The following is an 18,758-nucleotide window of genomic DNA, read 5'->3' on the forward strand; positions in this document are numbered from 1 at the left end:
ACTTAGACCTCACCATCTTCACACCAATTTCATCGACCGCAATATAGGTCTCACTTGTCCCTTTTTTTGTTTAGCTAATGGTAACTTAAGATAGGACAGATAGGAGTGGCACAATCTTGGAGGCTGGCAGATAAAGATCCTCGAGATAGAACACAAGCAGGCCTTTTTTTAATTTTGTGGTGGCGCGTGGTGGGTGGTAGTGGTGGCTTATTTTTACTTGTCTGCGGGGGGCTGAAGCAGAAAAGCAGCCTATGAGAGAACCATGCACAATGATCCACACACACACACACACACACACACCCACCCACCCCTAGTAGTTTGACCCTTTCATAAGGGATCGGATGGTAACCTGTGTTCCTGTTCTCTCTGACTGTACAGAGCCATGGCATGGCCTACAACTCCATGTTAGAGAATACTGCAAAATTACTTTTGGGTTTTTTTTCTTTAAAGAACTCCTAGAATTCGCATACACGCATGTAAAAATAAGCTTACACGTGTTCCTGCTCATCACGTATTGCAAAATATTACACTGCAAGGCAAGTAATTGAAGTTCAAGAAAATACATACTAACATTCTTATCAATCGAAGCACAACGTTCTGAACAACATACATGTGAGCATGGATTAACATACAGCATTGGGCCCACAACCAGGAATCATATCAATCCTAACAAGTATTTTAATGTTACATCTGCAATATTGCAGGAAAGGTAGCATAGCACATGGAAAAGATGCTACGTCTCAATCCAAGCCCTTTCCAAGGAAGCATGATTAATAACAGCACCCTTTATGCACACTCACAAAACAGGAGGGCCTCACTAATCCTTGATAGAAATGATTTCTTGTAGACTGCAACATGTTCTTACTGCTGCACATATGATGCTGGAACTCTAAACAATTGGGATATACAAAGTAAAAACCATGACCTACAACCTGCAAAAGAAAGAGCAGAATATGCAGCATTTTGAATCTGTAAAACACCAAGACAAAACTATTGACTTTGTTTTAAGTCCCTCCTTTCTTCGTCTTAGCAAGATCAACCAAATCCTTGAATAAGTTATCCTCAGGTTTCGTCTGTCTCATGGGGGCACCCTGTTTTTGAGGGTATGATGGTTGTTGCATGTAAAATCCTGGAGCTTGCATTGCTGAAAAATATGCTCCTCCACCTTGGAGTGAGAGGTTTTGCATTTGACTAGGTAAACCAGCCTGAGCAAACTGCCCAGATGCTAAAAGCTGCTGCTGATAGTATAGTTGCTGCCTATCAACAGCTTGTACTGGAGATTGGGGTAAAGTTGCCTGTCCATGATAATGTGAGTTTGATTCAGGATAAGGAGTAGTATAATCTGTGCTATCAGTGCTCCAAGGTGCAGCTGGCAGATGGCTGTTTGTTGATTGCACAATAGAACCGTGACCCTCCTGAGGTAACACTGCTGGTGAGCCGTAAGTATATGGAGGTGCATTCAAATTTTGCTGATTTTGAGCTTGCTGTATCTGCGGTTGAGAAGTGTAGACATGTGAGGATTGAGGTAGAGACACTTCAGGAATGGCTGTTGTGTAAGGCAATGAATGAAGTGGCCTTTGTAGCTGGGCAAAAGATTGTTCAGGGCCATATATCATTGCTGATTGTTGTGGACTAAGTGCAGATCCACTTGCCTGAGCACCAGGATGTTCAGACCCATATATCAAAGCTTGTTGCCGCGGGCTAAGTGAGAGACCACCCGATTGAGTGGAAGACCATTGTGGATCATACAATGAACCTTGTTGGGGGATTGACACTGCTGCTGGCTGAGCCCAAGGTGCAACATACGTACTATTGTGAAACTGCCCAAGAGGCTGTACAGCAGATTGAGTGACTTGACTAAAATTATTATCCTGTGAGACCTGACCAGGAAGCATTCCATTTGATGATAGAAAGCTCTGCTCACTCTGCTGAGAACTATTGTATAGAGGCCTGATGGGAGCAGGAGAGAGACCCCCACTGTTGGTGGTAAAATTTGAGGGACCTGGCTGAGAATGCGTCAGTACTGAAGCCAAAGAATGCTGCAGATTAGTAGCTGGTAGATTCACAGGCGTGTCTTGCAATGTGTCCCCACTCAAGAGATCTACTGCTGGAGCTGCAGTAACAGGAGCTGTGGATTTTTGGGGTTGTGCTGGTGGAGGTAAAGCAAGAAGTGAATTGTTTGAAGAGTTGGAATTTTGGGGCTTTGGCCTGGAAGTTGACCTGCAAAGCCACCAAATTTTGCTTAATTAAGTTAAAATGCCCCAGAAGCAGCATTAGGAGCCATAGAAGACAGATTGACCAAGATAATGATTCACCACTATGAATGCCTGTTCAAATAGCCTAAGTTCTATCTGAAACGGATTCGATTTCATTCATGGAAATTATGCTGTGAAGTTTCTTGTTGATAACATGAAATGCAGTGTCTTCAAGCAATATAACGCTATTGTGAACTGTTTGTTGATCAGATATCTTAACTTTGTTGATTCTTTACTGACACAGTGACACACCTACAAGTCACTAATGGAGTGTTTTAAACAATACCTATGAGACAGTTGAGGTAGATTGTCATCCGAATCCTCTTGGTCAATGAGGAGTGCAGGGGCCGTTGCAGAGTCTTTGGGCAAATGTCTTCCTGATACAAGGGCGTCATACTTTGTGAGTACTTTCTTCAGATCATCATTTAATGACAAGCCCTGTCGCAGAAGTTCCTCATCCCTGCATAAACCAAGCCAATTTACAATTCATGAATATCAAAACTGTATACACTATGTAATGACAATCCAAAATAGTGGGTACAACTGAAACATGTTATGTCTCATCATCCAAAGATAAAGAAAAACACAAGCTAAGATAAAAGCAAAGATCCATCAATGTGAACAAGAGCTTTTGGGTCTCTTATTGTCTACAAGACCCTATCCCTTTTTCTCACACCCTCTTCCCCTTCTCTCCCTATCCCTATCCCTATCCCTATCCCTCTTCCTCTCTCTCCTTGTCCTCCTCTCGCACTTTCAAGTTTCATTCATACATATTACATCATGTCCCCCTCCCTCTCCTTTTTCCGAATCCCTCTTCCTCTCCCTCTCTTCCTTTCTTCTCATTCTTCTCCACAATGCCTAGGCCTCTTCATGATCTATCTTTAAGTTGCACATTTATATGTGTATAGGCCGATTTTATATACAACTTTATATATGTTTTTTAAATGAATGTATGAAACAACATATTTTATTCTTAAGATTTGTGTGTACAATCCATAGCATACATATTTGCATATTGAATGTATTATACTAAACATACAAAACCACTATGGCCTCCAAACCAATTTGCCCTTGGCTGGCTAGGGGTTTGGCCTTTACCTTGCTCCTTGAAATACAAATTCAGCCCTAAATCTAATATTGGTTGGCTAGTGTCTTGAGTCTCCCTGAATTTCCTTAATTTCAGCTCAAGTCTCACGCCCTCAATTTTGAGCACGCATCCAAGGCTAGCTAGCAAACCCAATAGAGATTTTTCAATATCTCCATCTGTGATGACTCAAATGGCTAGATTTTGTTGAGATAACTTGAGAGATGGTTGGGGGATGAGAGAGAATACTGGAAAGACAAAGAGAGAGGATTTCATAGTTTCATTGTGAGAAACACTGAAACACTCCTGCCCTGCTCAAACAGCCATGGAAACTATCACCTATGGCTGGGGACCACCAAAAAGGTTGCTACCCCCTCCTGCAGGCTATCATTTGTACCAGAAGGACCTTGGGCTGCTATCACCTACAACTGAAGGGCCCCAAACTACTATTGCTTATTTAAGGACTAATCCATGGTGGCTGTAAATCACATTTACAGCATCTCCTTACTCTCAAAACAGTGTCTTTCTCTCTCAAAATGACTGGAATAGACTTCCATCAAACCCCCAAAAACGTTTTTCCCACTTGCATGGGTAAGTTTTGCAAAGGATCAACCTTTTAATCCCATTTTCCAGCATTATTCAACTTATAAAACTAATTTTCAAAAGATTAATTCTGAAAATTAATTTAGTAATTATTCTAGAGCCTAGAAAAATAATTCCACCTACCAATAATTAAATTAGCTAGGCCAATGTTTTCCAAGTATCCCTAAGCAATTATTAGCTCTTAGATTGGCATTAATTAAAAAATCAAGGTCTAGTCTCTATTGTCACCACTGACATTAGTGGCTAATAAATTGGCCTAGGCCAAAATCCAACACCGGATACCACCCAGTACCTATCAGACATAACTTATTACAACTTTTGCCTCTGGCATCCATTGATATTTCATTGTCCTATGTCCCACACTATGGATTAATTAACTTGCACCTCACATATACAAGTCACACTTGCACATTTTATTAACTTTTAATCAAAAGCTAAGCAAAGCAATAAAATTTCATATCCTCGTAACAGATTTGTGTTTTCATGTCGGTTTGCTTGCAAGGTTTTGTCGTCCCTAAGGGAGATCCCCAACCTAGGTATTTATTATCTAGCAAGTGCACAAGATTCATCCTTGGTTCTATGAGGTTGGATGGATTCAAGTTGGGTTGGAGATGTTGACCACAAGAGGTCAACCATAGCACAATGCTTCACTCTAAATGCAGGTGCTATCTCTTAGAGTAGCAAAAAGCAACCCACTATTACCCTGTCATCTACACAAGCAGAGTACCAAGCGACATCTTCTACCACATGTGAGACAATGTAGCTTCGAAGATTGTTTTAGGAGAGCTTGGCTGTTCTCAAATAGGTCCTACTATACTGTGTTGTGATAATGAGAGTTATATTGCCTTGGCACAAAATCTTGTATTCTATGCTAGCTCAAAGCACATTGAGATACAATACCATTTCATTCAGGATGAGATCTTGGGTGAGACCATTGACGTGGTTTACTACAAGACAAGGATATCTTGGCAAATTGTTTACGAAGACTCTTCCTCAGACCATTCTTTGACAATAGTCTAGATCCCTGAGCCTTAAGCCCCATCCACAATCTGTGACGGGGTGTTAGATATTTATTCATCCCTTGGACACGCATTGTCAGGCTACATTTATACAATTAGTTCTCTCAGGTACAGTTATGCATTTCTTTTTATCAGGTCAGATAGCTCTACGCAGTCTACAAGTGTTTTGCATCTTTATCGTTCTTTTTATCGGGTCACATAGTTCTACGCAATCTACAAGTGTTTTGCGGCTTTTTCGGGCAGTCAAGCAGGCATAGGATGTTGCACAAAGTGCCACGTGGCAGCTGCTGTGCTGTGCCACATTTTTATCATTATTTTATTCAGTGATTGCAGCTTTGGTGTAGTCATCCAGTTTAAAACTGGCTAATCTGATTATTATATTATTATTATTTAGCACTATTTGTAGGCTGCCTGCTGTTGGTCATTCCACTTTTCTGTTTCAAGTGGTGAGAGAGATTGGCTCTAGAAGATACTTTGACATCCCATTTGTACACCTGCCTTTCTTCATTTCAGCATTTATTTATTGCAGATTTCTGCATTCTATTCTCTCTTTTCTCTCTCCCTCCTCTCTCCTGTTCATTATCTTTGTGTTATTTGGGCTCTACCACTCCCTTTTTCCTTCAATAAAGCAGAGTTGATCATAGACACAAGACCATGGTCCATGTCTACAATCACCTGGGGACAGTGGGACTAGGTCTAAGTATCTAGGTGATTGCATTCATGTCCTTGTGTTCCTTAAGGAAGGAGGTGATTCATAAGCAAAAAAAAAGGGAGTCCTTGCTTTTGAGCAACCAAGGAGCGTGATACAATGTGTTGGAGAGGAATGCCCTACATGACTAGACCAAAGGACAAAGTATGACTCACTGCTAGTATGTGGAAGGTGCATAGTGTATACGTGGCATTCCCGGTAATAAATAATCACAATACAAAGTGGCACACCTTTGAGTAGCTAGTGATGGCCTAAGCCTAAATGTTGATCAAAAACACTATTTGCAAACACTAGATGCCCTATGGTAGGTCTAAATAAGGGTGCTAAATTTGCATAGACAAATCTAAACGTGTACTTAAAAGTGAGAGGAAAGGCTATGAATTGTGAATGTGAAGCACCAAACTCTTTTTTTTTAATTTTTAAATTTTTGCAAATAAAATGTGGCTGATTATATTACTCAAAAAACTGATTACAACAGAGTGCTCATGCTCAACAGACTAGCTGGAGCTGATGCAAAATCACCAATACATCATGTATACAAGCCTCTCAAGGCGGTCTAGCGGGGATGGGGGCAAGAAGCCATTTGGGGGGGGGGGGGGGGGGGGTTATATCGCCAACTGGGGCTGCCTGCCTACATCACAAAGAACAGACCCTGGCCGCCCCAAGTAGGCATGAAGTGACCACGGAGCTCCTGACAAGCCCTGGACTCGCCCTGTACCTGATCCCATCGGCCGTGGAGGGAGTGGATGATGGAGGTCCCGAGCTTTGCTAAGGTCTCGTGTGCTGAAAGTCTCTCTCCGCCAAAAGCCTCCTGACACCGCGCCTTCCATATATGCCATCTAGTAAGACTCCCTGTGATCTCCCATACCTCCGAGCGATCTGCTGTGGGCTCCAGTACCTGGCGGATGGGTAGAGCCTCCAGACCGACCACTGCGCACGACCCTGCCTTGATCATGAATATCGTGTCCTGCATCCCGGCCTCATACAAAAGGTGACGGCCTTGGCTGATTGCCTGCCAACAGAAAGCTCCCCATGAGATACACCCAAGGCTAGGTGCTATACGTCGAAGGATACAGTATGCTCCTCTCCACACGAGTTGCGCCTCATCACATGACCAAAGGCAGTGCTTTGGGGTTTCCAAAGGCTGCTGTGTGCAGCGCTTACAACCTCCCTCCTGCATCTAGGTAAGCCAACTTCCCACCGCCAAGCCTCCATGTGCCACCAGCCATAAAAAGTACGACACCCTCCTCGGCCTCCAACTATCCCATAGGCGACGCCAGAAGGACCGTCGGAAGGGCTCCGTAATGCTGTGCTCCGCCTAGTGCCTGCTGCGTGACGGCGCCCAGTCCATATCCTCATGCATCAGTACATGTCTGCCAATCCTGGCACTGTACTCTAGGAACCTGCATGGCTTTTTGGCGACCACAGAGGCCGGCCATAGCCACTCTCTTGGATTCCACTCCAGCTCATCAAGTGGTCTGCCCTCCCAGATCCAAAGGCGCCACTCCCTGAGCTCCTTCCAGAAAACATAGGGGTCCAATCGCCATGTCTTCCCTTGAAGACCCACCACCCGAATCCTCCTCCACGAAAGGGTGGCAATCCCCTCATCTTGCTGCCCTCTGTCAAGGGCCAGACGTCCCCTCTCCTGAACGGCGAAGAAAGTCCCCTGCGAGACGCCACCCACTCTACTTGCCTCCTGAAGGGGGATGCCTGCTGGTGAAAACCTAGCTGCCCATACCTCCTCGGGCTCAATCTTCTCTTGTATCGGGGGAACAAGCCACTCCGGAGGTATTGCTGCGTCTCTCTCTCTTCTCCTCAACTCCACTCCTCTCTGGCAGCCTGATACTCGCTGCAACACCACCTCGTCCGCCATCCTGTACACCTCCCGCCATGTCCTGATGGTACGAGCCGGGCCGGCTTCCCACCCAACCCATTGGATGTGGGGGCACTCACCTATTTGTGCCCCTTCTCGATCTTTGACCTGAGGTTTCAGATCACCGGCTGACAGTCTATTTTCTCCTGGCAACCTGGGGGGCTCTCGATTAGAGCTTATGGAGGCCTTGCCACACGCGGAGTAAGCTGCGAAGCAAAGGTGATCTGGGGGGGGGGGGGGGGGGATGTGATCTGGGCTGACGTGAAGATCCATCTCAAGGATGGTCTCCACTCACCGCCAAGTCTCGGTTTACAATCCTGAAGGCCCTTCTGCAATAAGACCTTCTAGATCTGCCCGCTTGGTGTGAGACTGCGGACAACTAGCTTGCCCAAGAGGACCATACTCTGATACTCTAGGTCTATGATCCCAAGCCCTCCCTCTGACCTATATCGTATGAAGGTCACCCACGCCACCTTGGCCCTGGAATCCCTGGAGCCACCAGACCCAGACCAAAGGAAATTCCGCACTAGGTGGCGAAGCTGCACTACGCACGATGATGAGAAGCACCAACATGAGTCAATGTACCAGGCCGTCGCTAGGAGGACTTGGTTAACCACCAGGGCTGGCCCGGCTAGTGAGAGGCAAACCGTGCTCCAGTAGGTCAGTTTCCTCCGAATAGAATCAAGGACAGGAAGAAACTGCTAGGCAAGAGTGATGTCGAGTCCCACCTGGAAACCTAGGTATGGGACGGTCTGCCCTCTGCTCACCCATCTAAATTCCAGGTGGATGCCCCACTCCGTGCTAGAGTCCGGGTCTGTGAGGAAACCAACCGAATTTCGCCAATTGATTTTTGCTCCCGCTGCAAAGCAAAACACGTCAAGAGCCAGCCTCTCTCTCCCCAGCATCAACTCATCGTCCTCTATGTAGAGGCCTGTATCATTTGCGTACTCTGAGTCTAACAACTCAGTCTCCTCTCTCACTGGAAGTCGGAGGCCACGTAATCCGCTCACACATGACCTGAGGAAGTGAGACATTGCCTCTACGAAGAGTAGGAACAGGTATGGGGCCAGGGGGAAGCCTTGTCAAACCGATCTCTCTAGCCGAAACTCCTCCCCTCGCCTTCCGCCTATGAGAACCCTGCTGGTGGCCGATCTGTACAGGCTGAAGACCCTACGAATCCAAACCTGGGGGAATCCCAACCTCACCATGGTGCCCTCTAAAAAATCCCAGTCCACCCTATCATAAGCTTTCTCGAAATCCAAGAGTAGTACTGCCAATCTCTGCCCACTGTGTTGAGCCCACTTTGTCGCCTCAAAGAAGGTAAATACATTGTCTAGGATGCTCCTATTCTGGAGGAAAGCCTGTCTGTGTGTCATGAAATCTGGAAGCACAGGGCGTAGTCGCCTACCAATCATCTTTGCCAGTGCCTTATAGGCCACTGATAATAAGATGATCAGTCTCCACTGGGAGAGCTCCAACTGGTCTTCCCCTTTAGGGAGAAGACTGATAAGGCATGCCAAGAGACTCCCTTGTATCTGTCCTGAGGTGAAAATCTCCTGAAAAGCCCTCAGTAGGGGATCCTTCACCACTTCCCAGTAGGTAGTGAAGAAGGCCTTAGAGAGGCCATCCTCCCCCGGGCATTTCTGCCCATCCTGTGTATGGAAAGCCTCCTCTAGTTCGTTCTCTGTGAAGGGGGCTAGGAGGGAGCGTCCCATCTCCTTTGTGACGAGGAATGGGATGTGATCCCATACCTGCTATCTACATCTCTGTCCTCTAGCTGAAGCTGTCTCCTACTGGAAAAGGCGCATGTAATAGTCAGTGGCAATCTCCATTACCTCATCTGGGCTAGAATGGGTCCTTCCATACTGATCCCGAAGGCTGCGTATTTGCTCTCCCGCAGTGCGGGACTGGTGCAACTGGAAGAACTTCCTACACATCGTGTCCCTCTTCTGCGCCTAAAAGGCTGCTGAGGTGCGGAAAGAGAACTCCGAGCACTTGTCCTCTAGGCCAGCAATGGCTGCTCGCGTGTGCACCTCCTGTGCGTGGAGGGTGGGATCCCCTGGTGCCTCCTACAATAATCTCTGCGTGGCTGCAAGGTCCCGCCGGAGTGCTCTCTCCTCCCAACACTGCTGCCTGGCATGTATGATTGCCTCTTGGCAAATTCTGCTTGACTCGGCTAGGACCTTTGCAACCTCCTCTGCTATCCGGTCCCTCCTATCCCACTCTCTGGTCCAAATTTGCTCTATCTGTCTCGTTACCTCCTTCCTCCTATAGATCGAGTCAGGGATCCGACAGTATTGTGTGTCTAGGGCGGATGCCAGGGGGTCAAGTGTCAGGAGAACCGCGCAATGATTGGATAACGTGGTGCCTGCCAACTGCTCAATCTGGCCTCCGTGAGAGCCTCCCCACTCTCCCACATAAAACCTGTCCAACCGCTCCAGCAAGACTCCACCTAGCCGCCTGTATCCCCAGGAGAAGTCCAATGAACTCTCCCTCCTATGGAAGGCAAGGTCTTTCCAGGCATCACGTGCTCCGACTACAAGCAAAAAGACCTCCCATGCCTCTTGCTCCTCCCTAGCCATGCCCTGGTAGTTTCTACCTCTGCCCTGCTAGTCCTCCAAGGCCTCTAGGTTGTTGAAATCTCCTCCCACAATCCAAGAGTCCACCTCTGGGAGTCCACTTGCGAGCTCCACCCAGAACCTGCTGCGTGTCCTAACCTCCGTAGGGGCATAGACATTGAGGACTCCAATACACGAGTCCCCAATATCCAATCTGATCCATAGAACCCTTCTTGCCACTATCGTCCCGTGGTCTCGTACATAGGCGGTGAGACTCGGGCCAATAGAGGAGTATACGCCTCCACTCCTGCCGTGGGCACCTATGGCGTGCTCCTAGTAAGTGTGCGAGCTGCCTAGAAGTACCTTCCCAACCCGCTGGGCCTGGGTGAGGGTGAGCTTGTGCTCCTGCAAAAGCAAGATGTCCATCCGTCCGGCAAGGGCAAGCTGCAACTCCTGCCGAACAATCAACTTCCTGGAACCACGTGCCCCACTGTAGTGGAGACTATTCACATTCCATGATGTAAGATGTAAGCTCATGGGGAAACCTGTGCCTGACCGAACAAGTATCTATTCGGTGTGGATGCTGCTGATGAGGAGGAGAGACTATGAGGCATGCAAGTGCGCTTTGCCGCCGGTCTGGATGGTGAACTCCAGTCCCCCATGGTGGCCCTCGGCCGAACCATAGGGGTGATAGATGCTCCAGATGGTACTATCAATGCATCTATTAGCCATGTTGAGAATCGCGACTTTGTATACTGGTAGAAACGGGCCGCTTGTGCCGGGGGCCACTCGATCACGTCCCTTGGAGCTCTCCACTGTGGAGGGGCTCGAAAGATAATGCTCAAGTGTGGGATCTCGGCACCAGCCCACTAGTTAATGTCCATCATGCAACCTGGCCACTATTGTGCAAACAGTGCTAATCCTTCATCTCCCATCCACTGGGAGATGTGGTTTGCCACCTGACTCTTCAACTCCTCCTCAATCTGTGTAGTCGTCCACTCCCCTGAGTAGGAGGACTGAAGAAAAAAGGCATAGTTTGGTACATCTGGTGGTGCTAGTAGATGGACCTTGCCCCTTCTTGACTTACGAACCACGAAGATCCCCACCTCTAGAGGTAGTGGGAACTCTCCACGCTCCGTAACTCGCAGGTAGAACCATGGGCCACTGTGGAAGAACTCTTGTGGCAACAACTGTGCCTGTCTCGGGAAGGTGTAGCGGGTGGCACGGGCGGATGAGCTGGTGGCTGTGTGGGATGGGGAAGACTGCTGGTGCGCGGAGAAGATAGGTGTTTGTGTCTCATCATCTCCTGTGGAAGGAGGGGGGGATGTGTTTGAGGGGGCTCACTTGACCTGGGTGCGGATCAGGGGGGGGTGATGGGGGGGAAGAGGATCGAGGGATGGTGGGATGGATGGAGATGCATGGCTGGTGTGGGAGAGGGTTGGTGGCCTTGGCAAGGGGAGGTTGTGGGCCAAGGTCAGTTTGGGGGGGGGGGGAGGGCACTGTGGAGTGCTTTGCCGAGAGGAGATCGCTCGCTTGCCAACATCCTGCTGACAAGGCTGGGTCTAAGGAGCTCGTGTGAAGCCGTCAGCGTCCACCTGCGGACCTGTGTGTGGAGCCGCCTTGGCTCCGACACGCGTACAAACTGCTGCCTGATGCCCAAAGTCGTGGCAGCGCAGGCACTGCTCTGGTTGCCCAGTCACAATGACCTGCTGCCTAAAGGAGTGCCTGCCTGTCTCAATCTCTAGGAAATGAGGGATATTCTTGACCTCTTTCACTGCCACCCGTACCTTTGGGACTCCGGCTACTGTCAATTTATCCACAAAAGACACGGGAAGGACAGTGCTGAAGAGCCGTCCAACATCTTCCACCAATTGGAGATACTCAATTGCCAGGCTGGGGAAAAGAAGGGTGACCAGGTGCCGAAGAAACCTACTATGTAGTGCAAACGCCTCCACACTAAAGCCACTATACCAAGGGACCATGTATATGACCCCCTTCGTGGACGCATATGGTGAACTGGCGAGTAACTCGCGAGCTGCGTCTGCCGAGCTGAGCCGGACCATGAAGATCCCTTGGCCCAATAGGACCGCCTCCATGATCTGCGTTGTGCCGATGCGCAGCGTGGAGTGAAGCTAGTCCTAAAGCTGGGCCCTGGCTAGGGAATGTCCTACTACTTGACCATAAATCATTGTTTCCATTAGCTCCAGCTCCTTAGCTCAGACGGCTAAGAGTTGCTTCTTAGAGAGGACTACGCACAAGGTGTTTGACTGGGGGGCACTCGCTGAGTGCATTGGCGTCTGACCATAGGTTTCCTTTGCGCATTCCTGCTGAGAACCTACCTATCACGCTGCTGTGCTACCGGAGGGGGGAGTTGCTGCAGAGGGAGGGAGCAACTGGGGGGAAGGGGGGGAGGGGGGGGGGTTTGTTTTTCCAAACAAGGGTGAGCAGGTGGCGTGACCAGGCAGGCGGGGGCGGAGGTGTCGAGCAGGGGTGGGGCGGCGCTATGAGAGGCCGAGTAGGGGCGGGGCGTCGAGCAGGGGGCGCGGCGGCGCTATGCAGGGCGTTGAGCAGGGGCGAGACGTCGAATAGGGGCTGGCCTGGGCGGGGCGTCGAACAAGGGCGGGGCGTCGAAACGGGGGCGGGGCGACGCTGTGCAAGGCGTAGGCAGACGGAGGTATAGGCGTTGAATAGGGATGGGGCATCGAAATGGGGCGGGGCGGCACTATGCAGGGCGGATGCGGACAGGGGGAGAGGGGTTGATCAGAGGCAGAGGCGGACGGGGGAGTAGTGGGACAGAGGCGAGGGCATTGGCGCGATAAGAGGGGTTTGGAGCGTAGCAAACGTGACGGGTAGCGAGCTCGCGAAGCACCAAACTCATACTCACATAAGATAGAAAATATAGGAGTACCTTTTGGAGCACCTCTGATTAGAGAGTTTTCTCCATATTCAAATTCATACCAATTCGGATCTCCACGGTGATTTACATTGACTTAATTGCATAACCAAAGCAGCAACATAGACAAGTTTAGGATCACACAAAAATGTATTGTATGAACTCCACACCAAGCTTAACAATGAATAACAATTTGGGCTTCCAATTATGTCTCGAGCTAATTGTCCTCACAACCTAGTACCCCAACCGAGATGCACCCTATGAAGGAACATGAAAAGAAAAGGAAGGCTTCAGTGAATGATCCCCAGAAGATAAATAAATGAAAGATGATGATGTACTATTTATCCTCCACATCAAGACCATAATCCTGAACAAGGCCTCCGTTGGAATGGCCTGAAATACCAAAAGAATCCAAGATGGAGTAGTTTGAACCAACACGAGCCAGTGCATCGTCTCTGATACCATGTGGAGATACGCTAAGTTTTGCCAAAGAAAACACATTGTGTACGAAACACAGTGAACAAAGATAGAAACGAAAACAAAACTAAAGAATGAATATAAGACCGAATCAATTATGAATGTTAAATAATGAATAAGTGTATGTAGGCAATGCTCAGAAGCAGAGCAATCCAACAGCTGCTGGCTCTCCTGGAGGGGGGCTGAGAGAGGAGCATTGGAGAATGTTGTCATTCGGTGGTGATCCTAAGTGCAGCAACCACCATGTTGATGCAGAGATGATGAAAACGATGCTAAAGGTAAAACACAGCAGTGAAATGAACCACCAAGTGCTGAACAGCAGTAGGACTGCCTGCAGAAATAAAATGCAGCAATGTAGATGTCCTGGAGACAATAAATAGCAGTTCTCTAGGGAGAGATGATCAAGGGGGCACCTGGAATCAGTATGACAGGCTGAAGCAATCATGAAGGGGGTTGAAGTGATGGCAATAGCAGTTGGAACCAAACATAGATGGTGGGAGTGTCAATATGATTAGGGTGGTAACAAAAGATGGTAATGGCAGCAGCTGGAGTGATAGGCTGAGAGACTAGGATGCAAGTTACCTAGCGCCATCTCTATGATTAGGGCAGTAACAAAAGATGGTCATGGCAGCAGCTCGAGTGATAGACTATGAGAGACTGGGATGCAAGTTACCTAGCACCATCTCTATTTGTAGAGATGGAATCGACCAAAGTGTAGGGCTTTGCTTATGGGACACTCATGACTGAATGCATGGGGCAAATTTTAGGGCCTTGAAAGTAGCCCAAAACTGAAGTTGAACAAATGCTCTCAACACACCCCCCTCCCTCTTTCAGCTACAATTTTGGAATAAAAAACCTAATGTGCCAAGGGGCTAAAAGCATAATATGTGCAAATGAACTGGAGGATACAGACAATACCCCCTCTTGAGATGAAGAAGATGGAGCTCCAACTCTGGCAGACTCCACAATAGATCAACAAGAGTACTATCCATTGCCTAGATGCTTGAATCTATGCTCAAAATTTATTGTCAAGCAACAGTCATGCATGTCAACCACCTAAGCACGAGTATTTCAGTACAACTCTGCTGTGTCATTCTACTGCATAGTTCAGTCAAATGGATACTGTGGTTTCTTGTTCAAATTGATAGGCCATAACAGCCATCCAAGCCTTGTCCACAATTTGGACAACACTAATACCACCAGTAGGTGCTTGGTCCATTACACGTGATTATCATTTGAGACATTAGATACACCTCGACAAGGTAAATCAATTTGCTTGATGATGCAGAACATGGTATCGTTTGGATCATATGTCAAAGGACATTATATTTTAATCTTCCCATCCCTTCAGCAAAGACAAGTCCCAAAATGGGGCATCCACAGTACCAAAAAGCCAGTAGTTTCAGTTAAGCTAAAAAGATGCATTACGGACTTAAACCTAAATTAGCTCTTTAAAAGAGCCCCAAAACTCAACACAACGAAGGTGTCTGTATTACGTAAGCCAACACCTAAACTTTGAGAGGATGTACATCTATAAATAGGAAGCTGCCCAGCCACTTGCCCCAATCCCATTTTTGCCTTTTCTCCATTAGCTGGCACCTTCTTCCACTGCTGTCAGCACCCCTCCATCAGTGGATACCTCAGTTTGTGGCACACTCAACCCTTGTTCAGCTCCATGTGACCTGTCCAAACAGCCAGACAACTGCCTTTCCTGCATGCAACCCTTCTCCAGCCTACCCATGTCAGATTGCAGTAGTCACAACCATCCAAGCTGCATTTTCACCTATCTTGAGCAGTATACCAGCTGGTGTCATCATTTGACCAATTGCCATCATCTCCGGGGGCAGCAGAAGGCTGTGTTTCCAGTTTCTAACAGCTGCCTGCATCATCTTGATCTTCTTCTGCCTGTGCCCATTTTCCAGAGCTGTCTACTTTGCGTTTCCAGCCACAATCTGTATTTTCTCCTACTGTGCAGGCCACCTTGCTGCCACTGCCTGATCCAGACAGATTCTTCAAACTGATCTGAGTTTGTAGTTGCTGATCAGACACAGAGGCTGCCTACTATGATTTGGGATCCCTTCAAAGTAGGATACACTCTCCAATTCATCTCTGCCCCAATACATTCTGAAGGATGGAGGTTGGAGGTTTTGTATTCACTCTGGCATAGTGTGTTTACTGCGTTTAGCATTCATTCATTCTTCTCTTACTCTAAATTTCTCTTCACCTTTGAGTTCTGCTAGTCTATCATTGTGTTTTGTCATACACTGGTGTTATCTTCTATGCCCAGGTATTTCTTTACCCTTGGTATTGGAACTGCGCATCAAAGGACTGCTGCAGTCTCTCTTGTGCTTACCAGCAGCCCTACTCTCTTTTTTCACAGCCCCCCCAGATTTGCAATGCAAAGACTTGAAACAGACATACACAACAATCACTATAGACATGGAAGTGGATGAGAGTAAGAAAGAAAAGACATTGGCTAGCCGTGTGCAGCAGCTCGCCAAAGCAGATTTCATCCTCAAAGGAGATGTTGACATTGATAAGAAAGTGTTCAGCCTGCAAAACAGAACAGCTCCTTGTTCATGCCGAAAAAGAGCTCAAGTGAAGCAAATGAGTGACATCTCATGATTATGGAGCTGCCTTGAGCTACCTCACAACGAAAATTCAGCACTATCTTCTGCTCCAAGCTGTTGGCTGGTGGTCAATCTAGAAAATCGACTAAGCACATCAATTTGAAATTTCATAGAGCCACCATTAATATTTTATATATACAAATTTCAAAAGAAATCAATCTTTCAAGGCCAAAGTGGCCTGTTTGCATGACACTACATTAGAGAAATTTGTTAGCAGATAAACCAACCAAGAGAAACATAGTTTTGCTCCAGCACCATGGATAAATACAAATGTAAATAGCCACTCTATGCCTGACTCAAAGTCCTCCACCTTTTTACTTTAAATATACAAGTTTTTAGATGATTAAGCATTCAAAAGCTTAAACTACAATCTCCATTTGTTTCCACTGGACCCTTGCAACAAAATTGAAAGTAATTCTGATATTAACAAACTTACGATGTTAAATTCACTAGTTGCATTACACGCCTCTCTGCTGTTCGGCATTGTTCTACAAGCTCTACAATCAACTCTTCCTTAAGTGCCTGTAACATCATGAAGGAGTTACCATACAGCAAGCAAAATACTCAGGTTCCTGTATGATCCCAGCATTCCAAACATCAATAGCGAGATATATTAGAGAAACAAATATATTTAAATGAAAACGAGAATACTTCTTATTACGTCAGCCTTATTTCAAGTAGACCTATTGGTATTACCAATTCCCAAAGTTTTAATAGAGCTCAAGCTTGTTTGCACACAATCAAGGATTGAACTTTCTAATAGACATCAGCTTGAAATAGCATGCAAGATCTGTCAGACTGTCAGGTACGATGGTTATGCCAAGGCAAGCCTGGAGCTTGCACCAAATAGTTGCTGTGTCCTCATTATTCTGCACTCTCATCTATGAATCCATTGCTAAATGTTTGCAGTCTCGTTCTTACAGAACCAACAAACACTATGAAATCATACATCTATAAATGCCCAAGGCACAATGATCATGGTCTTTAGATGAAAACCTACCAACAAAAGCCTTCCTTGGCATTTGGAAGACTCTGTTTTGCAAGCATTTCAAGTTTACTTTCCGACTCACAGATGACAAACAAATTGAAATAACTTCTATATGCAAAGCTATCTCTGCAATATTATTTTAGTACATATAGATCCTGCATGGTAATACAGTAATCTCATATAAAATTATGTGCTTAAGCAAGCCCTCTTACTGCACAGTTTGACTCTACATGGAAATAAATAAAAGCCATATCTTTGTGATAGGACATGTTTTCCACTCTTCCTGAAAACCATCCACATAGCAGCAAATATGTATAGGCAAGTAATACTAGATGTTTCAAATACGTTTAGGCAAGTGAGACTTCACATAATGCAGCAGCACATATGTTCAGGCAAGTAAGACTAGATGTTTCAAATGAGAAATCATGCAGGTCTCAGTCTAATATCTCACCTGTTTATTGTTAGGCTCTAAAGCATTTAGCATTTCAGCAAGTACCTCCATCCCACTCCGTGCAGTTTGCATCTCGGACAAGCTACACAACCAAAACAGTTTACTCACAACCTGTAAATAATGTTGGAGTATGCACACAACAGATGCAGAACAAAATCAATCAAACTTTGCAAACCAAAGAACAAAACATATAAGTAAAAACCATGGTCTGCAATCCAAATACAGACAGAAAGAGAGGGAGAAAGAAGAACAGAGGGATAGAATGTCAATCAAAGAGGGAGAAGGGGGAAGCATTCTGACCTACCTTTGATTCAGCATCTCATGGCCATATTAGTTACTAGAGGGTTTGTTACTATGGCGAGTAGCTTCTGTGTACAGTCATGCAGGCCTACATTTCATGATGATCACTTTCCCATCCCTTTAAACTGCCCCATCATGTCACGTGTTCCTTCCAATGTGCTACCTCACACACACACACACACACACACACACACACACACACACACACACACACAAAGATATATTAGCATCTTCTAAGGCCAAAATGGCCTATGAGACAAAACCATGTACAATGCTGATCATCACCAGACTACAAGTGTGATGTCGTAAAAGACGATCAGTGATATACTCTTAAAAGAACCTGAAGTGATGTACAAGACAAAATACTGCCCATATAGGGATAAAACCAGAGGATGGAGTACATGTCTAGCCGTGTGGCTAAGTGATATCCATATATCTAGTTCCACCCAGTCAAGATCAGTGGGCAGAGTGTGTCATACATCCCTGATGAAATAATAGGGGGTAGTATCTAGACTGAGTCTTCAGCTCTGCTGTGCTGCTCATGTCACTGGTAGATCTCCCTTGTCTCTGTCTAGTGTCGCATCTTTGTGCAGTATCCCTATATCCGTGGTCTGCATGCTGCCCTGATCTCCTCAACTCTTTGGACTGTCACTCCTCTTTGTGTGGCTGCTCTATGTGGAGTCACTGCTTCGAAGAAATCGATAAGTTGTGACTGGAATACCCCTCTCTATATGGTGCCTGACTGTAATAATGATATGTGGAGTCTCTAAATCTTGACTAAGAACTAGCCCAGGTGGTGTTGGCCTAGGGACTCCATGACTCATTTGAGGGAGGTGTCTCCTCCAAATAGCATGGGTTATCTAGCTTGAGATATGCTATAGGCTCTGCATCTACAAATACAATGATCCTTGCTCTCCA

General features: G+C 46.6%; 1 protein-coding gene across 3 annotated transcripts in view; it reads right to left on the reverse strand.

Moving 5' to 3' along the window:
- Positions 1-551: 551 nt before the first annotated feature.
- The window catches only part of LOC148036628 (TOM1-like protein 9), a 122,591-nt gene continuing 104,384 nt past the window's right edge, over positions 552-18,758 (reverse strand). For all 3 annotated transcript variants that reach the window (XM_087678636.1, XM_087678634.1, XM_087678635.1), the window contains 4 exons: positions 17,541-17,622; positions 16,538-16,623; positions 2,542-2,715; positions 552-2,220 (listed from right to left, as the gene is read on the reverse strand). In XM_087678636.1, the coding sequence (XP_087534762.1) occupies positions 1,005-2,220; positions 2,542-2,715; positions 16,538-16,623; positions 17,541-17,622 (1,558 nt within the window). In that variant the 3' untranslated portion in view covers positions 552-1,004. The remainder of the gene's footprint in view (positions 2,221-2,541; positions 2,716-16,537; positions 16,624-17,540; positions 17,623-18,758) is intronic.

This window comes from Lygodium microphyllum, chromosome 5, assembly GCF_053477565.2.
Source record: "Lygodium microphyllum isolate KBCC chromosome 5, Lygodium_microphyllum_v1.1.10, whole genome shotgun sequence".
NCBI classification, from domain to species: domain Eukaryota; kingdom Viridiplantae; phylum Streptophyta; class Polypodiopsida; order Schizaeales; family Lygodiaceae; genus Lygodium; species Lygodium microphyllum.